The 12,823-nt window shown below is 26.6% G+C and overlaps 1 protein-coding gene across 1 annotated transcript in view; it reads right to left on the minus strand.

Moving 5' to 3' along the window:
• Positions 1-12,823, minus strand: part of LOC142325786 (very long chain fatty acid elongase 7-like) — a 29,230-nt gene that overhangs the window by 13,279 nt on the left and 3,128 nt on the right. The window contains exons 3-4 of the mRNA XM_075367816.1: positions 12,027-12,113; positions 2,819-2,875 (exon numbers count right to left, since the gene is read on the minus strand). Coding sequence (XP_075223931.1) covers positions 2,819-2,875; positions 12,027-12,113 — 144 coding nt within the window. The remainder of the gene's footprint in view (positions 1-2,818; positions 2,876-12,026; positions 12,114-12,823) is intronic.

A 12,823-nucleotide genomic window follows, 5' to 3' on the forward strand; every position in this document is an offset into this window, starting at 1 on the left:
ATATTCCTTCAGAAATCTATTTTCACTGCTAATAGATATTTCCTATGTCCTTAGGTAGAAATAACATAACTTCTATATCTTTTAATTACCTAGATGACGGGACTGATCGGGACACTTAGATAGCGAACACGCAAGAACAAATTGGTGACAGCAATGCATCGCAAATTGTTGTAATTTCACAGCACCAGAGTTAAATTTCTGTGTTCATACTGGAGAAATCCAAAAGCTATCCGAATACGACTGAAATGTGATGCTCCAACAACTGGAGTTCTCCTTTCATGAAATGCCGTTTATCATCCAGATTGCCTAAGATTATTATTACGTACCTATTTGTACTTCACAACGTAACTATGACATCAGAACAACAATGTAACATTAGATTTGCCGTGTTAATATACAAAACTATTATAACTAAAATTAATTCTATAAAAGAAAATTGTTGGGATAGTTTTCTAAACTTTGTAGAATATGGTACTAACTACGATCCAGATTTAAACGTTTAGAGAGGGTATATACTGGAACACCTTTGTAAAGGTTTTCACAGCTTTGTTGTTTTTCTAATCATATTTCATAACAATGTTCTTCTCTCACAATGACATACCGTATTCAGCAGTAAAACTACACGAAGGATGATCGCTGTTTATAAACGGGCAACTTAACTATTATTGTAAACCATTCACCGATAAATTAGCAATTATCTAGGATAAATTTAGTTTCAGTTGAGTTTATATTACCAGTTGTATTCTTTATGTACGAATACTTAAAGATATGCGTTCAGAAGATGAATAAAAATTTCAATCAAGAAAAACCCTAATTTTTTTTTTTTTTTGTAAAAATATTTAATAACTGTTTAAACCTTATAAAATTATTCCAGTTGCTTTTCTATTTAATCCAAGTGTATGTACGTGTATTGGATCTTGAGACTGTTGTGCGGTAAATTTTGCCCTTTCTTTGTTTTATTGACAACGATTTACTGTTGAGTCGAGCATTTATCCATTTTTTTCTCTGTTTCATTACTTGTTGATTTTAAGTGTACTTTTACGCATTTTTAATTATATTTTATTCGTTGTACTTTTAATTGTTAAAATTTTAATGTATTGGTCTTGGAAGGTACCGCTGGATACTCTTTCAGTCATTATTGCTTTATACTATTTTTCGTAATTTGGAAAACCGATTGTAAATAACACTGCAAAAAAAATTAAGTTTAATATTTATAATAAATTCCAAAAGGCTTAAATTCTTTACTTTAATATTTTTTTAGTTTTTTTTAAATTTTATTTTTTATATCAGTTAGTTAATTTAATTAATTTTCCATTTCGAATTTAAAAAAAAAAATTTCTAAATTCCTTTCCATATAATTTAAATATCACAAAAATTTTTATGAAATTCTTTTTCTATGGAAAGTAGTTTAATTTTTGTTGAACGGTATATTTTTATTTATTTCAAAAAAAAAAAAAGAAAAATAAGTTAAAAGAAAATAAACCCAAATGATTCTTATCAAAATAATTGACTGTTAATTCTAAAGCTTTGAAAATAATTATTTATAGAAGATTTACTAATTTTTTCAATTTTCCTAGTTATTTAAAATAAAATATTGTGAAAATACAAAAGTAAATCAAATACTTCCAAAATCTGATCTCCATCTTATTTCTCGTTTAATGAACCGGGTACAAAACTATACCGATATACGAATAAACAAAAAAAAATTAGACAGATTTTTATCACTTTTCTAAAATTAATAGTAATAATTATTTAATATATAAATTTAAAATAAGAAAATAATAATAAAAAATTATTATTATTCGTAATCCTAGTAGACTTTATTTTATTTCCTTGATGATAATTATGTAAATTTAAATTTAGCAAAGGTAGATGAAATCTATTAAAAGTTCTGCGATACAAGTAAAACAAATTACTTGGTAAAACTCATTTACGAAGAGAACAGTTCTTTAATTAAAAACGGTGTTGTCATTACGAACTCTCTCTTCTTTCTCTCTCTCCATCATCCCCTCATTATACTCTTTCTGTTTCTTTCAAATACATACATCCATACGATATTTTTTCCGGTCTTTATTTTTCTTTCTAAAATAACTGATTAAATCTATCTTACTTAACGATTTTAACAACTTTTATTTATTAACTTTTATATAAACGAGAGATTTCGGAGAAAAAACATTTTGCAAAGCATTGCATTTATTTAAAAAAAATATATATATATATATTTTACGTTTATTTCTTTGATAATTTAAAATATTTTCCTTACATGTTTTGTATCACCTTACAAAATGATGCTTATAATAGAATTAATGAAATTTAACAAAGATAACGTACTTTCTTTGTTCAATCGCTTAAAAAGTTTATAGTAATTTATTTTTAAGCAGTAAACAAATTATTACTATTATTGAAAATTTATGCTTTATCTGTATTTTTTATTGATTTTTATTTTTATTTTTAATTATGATTTATGATACAGATAATCAACTTAGATATTTCTATTTCTTTAGACTTAATGCTACATTTGGATGATACGGTATTTGTTTATCAACTTGTATAATTAATTGCAATAAAATTATAAATGGGATTACTGAAACAAATACTAGAAAGTTTATTTTTTATACCATTTGTTCTCGATTTCAGTTTATATTTTTAATAGGTTTTATTTTTCAGTTTTTATTGAAATAATATTATACTTAAATAATCTACAATTAGTATCTGAATTTTGCTGTAAGTAAAGTATTTCCTTTTCTTTTATAAGTTGATTTTAAAATTAAAAATATTTTTTATCTTATACTTACCACCTAGTTATTAATTTACATACCGTATCTAAGAGATCCGATATTTTTGTCATCAACCATATCCATGATGCTCTAAATGCCTGAAACATATTAATTAAGGTACATAGATAAATTATTTGTATTGCTCTATTATAGGATTCCGTATATAAAAAAAGTACATTTTGAGCTTACCATATTAAATATTACTTAATCTTTAATAAATGTCTTAAACATGGTTTCCGCTGATATATTTTAATAATTAAAAAATTCTTTTTAACCACCTTTACCTTGCGAAAAATTTCGGTTTTTAGATTTCAACGGAAATATCCATTTTCATAATCCCTGAATCCATTTTGACCAGTTTCGGCGTGACGTACGTACGTACAGTACATATTTACGTACCGTACATATGTATTTCGCATAACTCAAAAAAGATTAGCCGTAAGATGTAGAACATTTGGATTTATGACTGTTGTAACATCTAGTTGGGAACCTTCCTTTTTTATCGCAATCGACTGAACTGAAAGTGTCCAAATTCTTAAAAAAATCTTGATTTTGGACTTTTTCTCAACTACAGTAATAAGCCTTCGTTGAGAGCATTGAGTACTTATTTTCATTGGTTCCAGAGTTATAGGTAAATGAAATTTTAATTAATGAAATATTTGGATCTGAGAAGGGGGAAGACACATCGGTCCGGATCAGACATCATCTCCTTTTTCTTATCGTATATTTTTTTAAAATTTAATTAAATTGATTTATTAAAAATTATTAACCTCTGATTAAAAAAAAAATACGATAAATAATAATTCAATAGTAATAATAATAATACAAAAAAAAAACATAAAAAATTATTAATGAAATAAAATTTTATGTACTTTTAATTTAAAAAAAAAATATGTATATGTAATTTAAGAGGCGTACAAGGAAGTGATGTGGTGCCCACATCAGTTTTTTTTAACAGTATACCTTCGGGACCACCGTTAGGTATTGCTTCAGAGGATGAGGTGAATGACAATTTTTGTTGCGTCTGAAAATGCCATGCCTGACTGGGATTCAAACCCGGACCTCCGGATGAAAGGCAGATACGCTACCATTCGCACCACGGAGGCCAGTTCGAACAGTATACTTAAGTTGCTTAAGTACACTGTTGATTTTCAAACAGTCATTACTGTATTCTCATTTTAAGTTGTGACTTATTATAATATTTTTAATCTCCTGATGATGGTTTGAAAAATCCGAAAGATCATGAGAAAATACATCTTTTTGCTAGTACGGTGGTTAAAAAAATTTTTAATTGTTCTTTATTAATCTTTAATGTTTTAATAAATTATTATACTTTTAAATTCTTTCTACATATAAGTAGCTATATATTGGAATTAAAGTACGAGATGATTTATAAATTATTAGGACTGTTTTATTTTTTTCAGAGAACTAGTTAATGAATTAAAAACTTTAATTAATATTAACTTGGTTGTAATTAAACTAAAATTATGTCTGTGTCAATTAAATTACTAATTTTAATTTCCACGTGAATATACAGATGTTCATAATGTGTATAAACCAATAAATTTTTTTCAAACGGTGAGCGTAGAAAAATTTAATTTAGTAAATTCTTCTACTTCAAAAGAGATTATTTTTTATTATAGACTACCGTATTCCTAAGTGATCTTGAAGGAGCGTAAATGCAAAACTTTTATAGAAAGAGTAGTATTGTGATCACAATTTTAAAGAGAATCAAGAAAAAGAAGTTTTAAGGTATAAAAACACCTTCCCAATACAACCCCATTTAAAATGACGGCCACTCAATATTTTTCACAGATAGTTTTTAAAAGTACAGCACAGTACATACTAAAATACTGATTTAATTTTTAAGAATAGATCATTTTTAGACAAGACCGTTTGTTAAATAATTTGTTTTTAGTGTTCTACTGTTGAACGTTTTTTAAAAGGTACATAATTTCCAAAATTTGCAACAAAAACCATTTAAAGGCAACCATTTTGGGTAGAGTTGACCAAATATACAAATGTGTAAATCAAATTTTTTTTTCATTCCTTTTAAAATGATAATCACATTCTATCATCCTTTCCATTTAAAATTTTTAGTTTGCCTCCCCACTTATTACTATGGGCTTGAAGTGCTGTGTTTCCATACACACACCAAAAAAACAAATACATTGAAATATAGATCGTTCTGTTGTAGGAGCTTTTTCAATTTTTTTATATTATTAATCGTTGAAAAATTATTTAATGGAGGATGAACACTTTGTATAATTAATTTTTTTTTTTTTTTTTGAGGTTTTTTAGGGGCATCGACTACTTTGGTCATTAGCCCCATCCCACTTCAAAAAAAAAAAATAAAAAAAAGGGTTCAAAATTTCACATTTTCATGTGTCAAAAAAATGATCAAAATTTTACTTTTCTTATAACTTCTGATCCAATAAAATTACTTTCTAGGCTTTCCTTTCGGCCATCCTTTTTTACGTTTCTCCATTCTTCTGACGGCCTCAACCTCTGATGACAGTGTATCTGAGGCCTCAGACATGGCATCGTCTTCCTCTATTTCGGATGCCTATTTCGGATGTATAATTAATTATATCAAAAAAATATTAGATAGCAGATAATCTTACCACTTTTTATTACAAAAAAAGTGGTAAATTTATAAAAATACGATATTTTATATGTCATTAATATAGATATTTCATATTAGTAGAGTTGATAAACTATCTATGCTAATTTATAATACTACAATCCTACTAGTATTGATATTCTCTTGAAGGGTATCATTCGGCAATATACTGTCTATTAGTAATTCTTTTGTTGTAACTATTAAGGAACAAAGTGAGTCTGAACTCACTTTAAGTATAAATAGTAACCTGAGTCGAATTACAAAGTAAATCGATGATAAATTTTCTGATCGATTAATTTACAGTGGAAATTAGAAAAAAAGATTTTTTTCTATTAATGAACGTTGGGTATGAGATAATTCATAAAGGTTTACTACTCGCTCGTATTAATTTTAAGTGCTATCGAGTGTATATTTTACTACTAGCAGTTACTCTCCTATCGTTACTGTATAGTCACACCAATAATCTCTGTGTCTGAATCTCTCATGCCAATATTTAAGCTGTTTATTGTGGTCACACTAAGATAAGGCAGATTTTTTTTTATCGTTGGAGTACGCGTATAATGGTACATAACTGAAGAAAAGTCAAGAGGTAATTGGCTCGACAGCGTTCACATAGAAGCTTTGATTGATGGCTAAGATTCCTATTACTAAAGAAAAGTTGTAATTTATCGGAAATAGATAATATCTCTTTTCCACTGTTGGTAGGTTGATCACTATTTTAACTATAATTTGGAAGTATCTCATGCTAACGCGACTACAATTGCGTTGCTTTAGAATCACATTAGTTATTGATTAACAATAGGTTAAATTAACAAATTAACAGAAAGAGTGGTCTTTATTATAAGCTTTATATAATTTCTGTTCAAATGTTTGAAACATGTACGAGTTATTTAAATACAAAAATCGGAAATTTAAACTCGCTCTCTTTAATTTCGTAAGATTGCAGGAAAATTCATGTACGTTTTGCTAATTTTTTATCAATAAAACATACCTACCAGTTCATTAAAGGAATTCATTTGTATATATATATATATATATACTATACTATATAAATATATTTTAGCCCACCGGGCTGGTCTAGTGGTTAATTTGTTGTCGCAAATCAGTTGTTTACCAGTTGATTTTTGAAGTCGAAGATTCTGAGGTTCAAATTATAATAAAATGTTAGTTGGTTTTATACGAATTTGAATACTTGGGGTTCAATTAACCACACGTATCAGGAATGGTCGGTCTGCGTCTATAGAAAACGTCACTTCATTTTCATGTCATACATATTATCCTCATATCACCGGGCTGTAGGGTGTTGCTACTAGTTGTAGTAATTATAGTATTAGGGGTTGTTTAGTAGTTGAGCAGATTGCAACGTACACATTAAAAAAATAAATATTATATATATTTTAATTTATTTAAAATATTCTATTCAATTCATATCGATCAAAATGATTGTAGACGAACGTGATGTGTGGTTTTCCTGATGACAGTTACGACTTGCTCTCTGGGAAATGAAGTTTTATTTTTATTATTTAATTTATTTAGAAAAAAATTACTGATAGAATTATATCGTATTTTTATGTATGAGGTAGTTGCAGTTTACAAATGAATGTATTCAGATGAAGAATATAAATTGCTATTTACGAGGTAAATCGTACAAATTTTTTCTAATGCCGGAAATGTTTCATTTAAGAAAGTAATCTGCAAGGTGAAGACATACAATCTACAAAACATTACTATTGTACGGGTTGCGTCATACTCTTTCAAGGAGATAAATGTAACCTTCTGTACCTTACGTTCAGGAAATAAGACAACACAAAGACACCGAAATGAATTGGTATATTTTTAAAATAATGATGACATACTCTACGTATTTTTTTCAATATATTTATTCTTTTTTTATCATTAGTAATGCTTACTGTTGGATTATTAGAATGTAATAATATAAACCTTGAAACCCTTTTGATATTTACAGTAGTTTTGCAGGAAAATTCATGAAAATTAGTTTAAAACGTATGGTAAAACGTATTATATATTCCTGTTTTCTAGAGAGCCTTTATTCAATCTCAATTGCAGACACTTTACATTAGTATTTCTGGTAAAAGTTGTTCTTTCATAACGTGCCTCTTATTTTTTTTTTAGCTACAGATAGTTTAAATAAAAATAAAAACTAACAAATGTAAAATATTTTTTGTTAAAAAAATAATAAAAAAATAGAAAAGTAAAAATAATACTTTATTAATTATTCTTCTAACTTTGACTATTATAGAGACACATTAATTAATAATTCGCTTTGAAATTGATGCTTATTTCTAAAAGTTTAAATTAGAAAAATGAATGAAGTTTATCCAATTTTAATGAGGTTTGTTTGATATTCTGATTTATAAGAAACTCATTTTCTTTTTTGTCTCAGGGACGTGTATTTACAATTTGTTCCGATTAAGGAAACACAAGTGAATCGCATTAAAAAAAGCACTTGAAGAGGGTTTTCCAACGAAAACTCAATAAAGTGTACATATTTATATAAATAAATATGTATATTTATATATTTATATTTATATAAAATAAATTTTATATAAATAAACTACTTATTTATAAAAAGTTTATATAAACAAATATGCATGTGTTATTGGAATCACAAAGACCAAGTGATCAAAACAGTCTAGTGAAAAAACAAATTAAAAAATAATCCACAACATTATTAAATAAGAGGCTTCACTAAGGTTGTTTAAATATGTTTATGACATGTCTAATACCGAACCGGTTCAAGTTTTCCTCTGATATCCCAAGTCCAACAGTTGTTGGCATTTCAGTCGCCAGATATCTTTACTGTCGTCTAGAAGATAACCTACTAGAAAGTTCACATGAATGTCTAATCTCTGTCTGTAACATAAACCTGTCTGTAATAAAAATTTGATATCTTCACGAACATAAGATAGTCGTGAATTTCCTCATTCCGAACAAACCACGATGCCTCTGCAATGGATATTGCCAACTTGTGCTAAAAAATAATCTCAACGTTATTTTTGCATGTCGTCTCCCACAACTGCATGTCATATGTCCGTTTGGACATATAACATGCAGCTCTTAAAAATCACCTTGTATATATCAGAAGTTTATTGGACAACAACAGGTTCATAGGACTATGAGAGACTTATTGATATAAATATGTTTTTATGAGTTTTGATTGCGTAATAGTACAAATAAATAATTTGATAAATTTGTTAAAACGTTTTTACAGTAAACAGTTTTATATTATAGAAAATATCACAATCTTAAAATTTAATCACGACAGTTAGAATTAAAAATTTTTAACGTAATAAAATTTTTGTTACTTAGATTTAAAATCCCACGTGGAAAATATTCTTTGTATAATTCAATCGCATCTCAGATTTGGTTTATTTTACATTTTGTTATTTCAACTTGTATTAATTTTATTAAAAAATCAGACTTTATTGTGGTAAATGGAAATCTAAAGTCAATGTTTCTCAAATATTAATAAATCCAAACTGTTCGTTTTATCTTTTATTTATTTTTTTGGAATTCATGAATCACAAATGTTTTAAATCTTATTCAGTTTTTTTTCAATAACCAAACCTTACTTTTTGTCTATTTGTTATTATTAATCACCTATTTGGACCTATTTTAATGTACCTCTCCTACTGAACGGAATGTATTACCATGAAAATATTTCTTTTGAGGTAAGGTCAATAGAAGGCAATACCTTACCTTACCTTAGGAATTGAGGCAATACCTTACCTTAATTAGCAATCTAATTAGTTGGATTTTTCATTTTTCCTAAAAACTTTTGTATTTTATTCTCTTAACCTAAAGTCAAAAATTATTTTTAAAGTATATTAAAATGCATTAGATTTATTTTTACCGTTAGCACAAATTATTTTAATTTGTTCTTCTTTAAAATTACAATCCTATTTCAGTTAGCTATTATCTCTGTTTTAATTTAATAATTTACAAAATTACAATCAGTTCTTAATATATTTGCAGTAACAAGTAGTTCGTTTAAAAAATACAATACAAAATAAAAACTTCCCAAATCGAGTACTCAGGAATATAATGAAATTATAAAATAAAAAAATGTAAAAAATAGATTTTTTTTAAACGTCTCGGGTATATCCCGTACTATGTATCTTTAACACCTTGTCACGTTGTCTAAAATATTTACAACAAAATGATTCGAATGACTAACTGAACCTAATAAAATTAAGTCCTTGTTCATAATTATTAATTATTTAATAAAAATATATTTCTCTATAATTTTCATTTATATGATATGTGATTATATTAATATACGAGTTATTTGTCTGTCATTTATGACGTAATATACGTGTGTTGAGATGTTTGAAGTACCTTAAGATGCCATGGGAGCAGCTAAAGCTATGCTGATAGCTTCACGTGATATTTACCGGAGCTGTTTAGCTGTATGACATATTGCATACCTCGTCCTTTGAAGGTGAAAAATTTCTTTCATTATAAAGGAATGAATGGACATATTTTAGAAGAAAATTCTTTTAGTTCGTTTTTACGAACGAACGTAATATAAAATTCCATCCTTTAAAAAAAAGAGGGTAACGTTATCTACCGTTCTTAATTTTTTATCATTTCTAATAATTAAAATATTTTCTGCCGAGATTATCACGTTTATTAAATTTATTGCATAAATATAATATTAATGCTTACCAGATTTGGTTTAGGAATTTATATAACCTTTCTTTTAAATCGAAAATTTCTTTCTTTCAATTTAATGTTACTTTTTCTTAATATAAAACTAAATTTTATTTTTATAGTATTTGAAAATATATAAAGTTTAAAAAAAATGTAGTTAGAATTCCAGATGTTCTGAATTAACATAAATCTGCTTAATTACTTAATTTTCCATATTTCAAAATATTTAATAAAATTACTATTGAAGCTCTTTTATTTTACTTAAAAAGTTGATACATTTATGAAATTAAATATTTTTGTTTGTGTTGAAATGTAATTTGTTGTAATTATGTTATAAAGTTTTATTTTATTTGATAATGTTTTGAATTACTTTGTAAAGAAAAGTGATTTAGGGAATTATTATAAACACAATTTTTATAAAAGTTAAATTGTCAAAATAAATACTGATTGTGTAGTTTATTAGTGTTTAAGTATGTTGAATTACTTAAGTTTCTTTTAAACTTAATTTTTTTAAAAAAAGAATACAAAAAAATAGTGGTAAACTTATATTATTCTGTAATAAACAATATTAGTTTTGGGATATTTATTTATTTTTATTATACCGTCAGGTTTTTTGCATGTTTTTTGTCATGGTAAAATAAATGGATTTACTTGGCTGTTAATTTAATAATTTTGTCTTGAATTAAAAAAAATAATTTTGTCTATATTTTTAAAGAAAAAATAAATAAAGAAAGATAATGAATTTCTTAACTAATTTTATTCCTTAGAATTTTCTTTATTTCTAACAATTACGATGGTTTGTTAAAAAACAATTTATTTGTTGAGTTTTGTGAAAATTATTCTTGGTAACTAATAAACGATAAATATTGAAGGGGCACGTTTGCAATGCATATGAAATTAATTTGTTTTTATTACAAAATTATCCAGTAAATTTATTAAAAAAAATTATTCTTTAAATTTATATAATCTTGTTTTATAGTATGTTTATTATGCCAATTAATGCTTTTCTTTTATTCTTCGGAATATTTTACAAGAATTTTTTTTTAAATTTTTAGTTACAAAAAATGTTCAATTTCGTCAGCAACGCACCAATCTTGGTGCGCGAAATGATAAATGAGGGTGAATGAGAACAAATCGAGCCGTCTAACATTTACGAAGAGAAGGGGTGATTGTCCACGAGTCCAACTGAAATGGCATCTACATCCCTCACACGGATTGTGTACGGTACCTCGGCCTATAATTGAATCTTCACTTGACATAGGGTACGACAAGTGACAGCAATATTGAGATAATTCGAAGATTCCAAAATAAATTGGTGAGGACCATAACAGAGGCGACGTGGATAGTTACTGGTAGAGAAATTCCTGTCTATCTAGGATTATTTTTTGTTTACAAAGAAATCCAAAAAGTTACAAACAGAGGACATACAAACATGTAAATTATTGGCAGTAAATCTATTGGACATCAGGAGATTAAAACATCGTGTGTACCTGGGAGATGTAACCAGAGGAGAGACCTGAAGAAGGAACGTAGGAACCTGTCACTGTGTAGTGAACGTCAATTTGATAGTTCTTTAAGATCATATAGCTATATAGCTGTAGAATTACAGCTATTTCTATTTACCTACAAACATTTGTTTTATCTATAGTATTGTTTTCTTATATTGGTATTGGTGCGGTTATTTAATTTTTCTTCTTCTTTTCTTCTGTGATTTATTTGTACTGCTACGTTAAGTATTGAATTTTAATTAGACCACCTACCCAAGTTATTTCCCTATATTTGAGATGTTGAACCTTTGTATACTTTGACCTCTCTTCGTCGGAGAAGTCTCTTCACGTGATTATCGTGAATCAAATTTATTTATGATCCCCTATTAGGTACCGATTGTAAATTCAACAGATAGATAAAAAAATTTTTAAAAACTGTAAATTATGAGATTTATCAATACTTACAAAAGCTCTCATTGTTATGTCAGCTGTAGGATCTGGAAAACAGCTCTGTTTCAGTAAAAACGGAATTATATTATCTTTTTGCATTATCTAAAGAAAAATTAAAAAAGAATCATAAGTACATATTATTGAAATAAAAATTTAAAAAAATTATAAGTATGGATTCTTGAAATAAATATTCTTGTTTGATCGTTTGTCATGTATTCAGTTCAAATAACTTAGCATATTAAGTCAGTATTAATACTACTTACTAAATGAGGATAACAACTCCTAAGAGAATTCCGTTAATTAAAACACAGTAACAAGTGATACTTTCAATTCAACAAAAGTTTAATTTTCTTTAATTAGTTTCAAACGGATTAGAATTTAAATTCCTAAATATTGTAAGGATCACCTGTATATAACTGCATAAAATCTAAATAATAATGTCATTTGTATCAAGAATATGTATTTGTAATGTAAATAAATAATAGTAATATTAAAACAGTCTACAGAGAATTACAAATCATTCTTCTTCTTTGTCTTTGCTTTTAACTCTATACGTAATAGATTTTCTCTAAAGGCTTCTTTTCGACTAAATTAACTAATCCTTGTACATTTAATTACATCATTCGCTAGTTTTTTCCTCTTTTCTAGATATTCTGCCATTAAATTCCCTCTTCCTCATTTTATACACTATAAAACCAGTTAGTTACATTTCAGTGCTCTATGTTATACCACCTTTTATTATTTATTTGATTTTGCTTTTATTTTTTTATTGCCTTTTACATCAATATACTTTGTATTCGTAAAAACTTATT

The sequence above is a fragment of the Lycorma delicatula genome, chromosome 5 (genome assembly GCF_047948215.1).
Source record: "Lycorma delicatula isolate Av1 chromosome 5, ASM4794821v1, whole genome shotgun sequence".
NCBI classification, from domain to species: domain Eukaryota; kingdom Metazoa; phylum Arthropoda; class Insecta; order Hemiptera; family Fulgoridae; genus Lycorma; species Lycorma delicatula.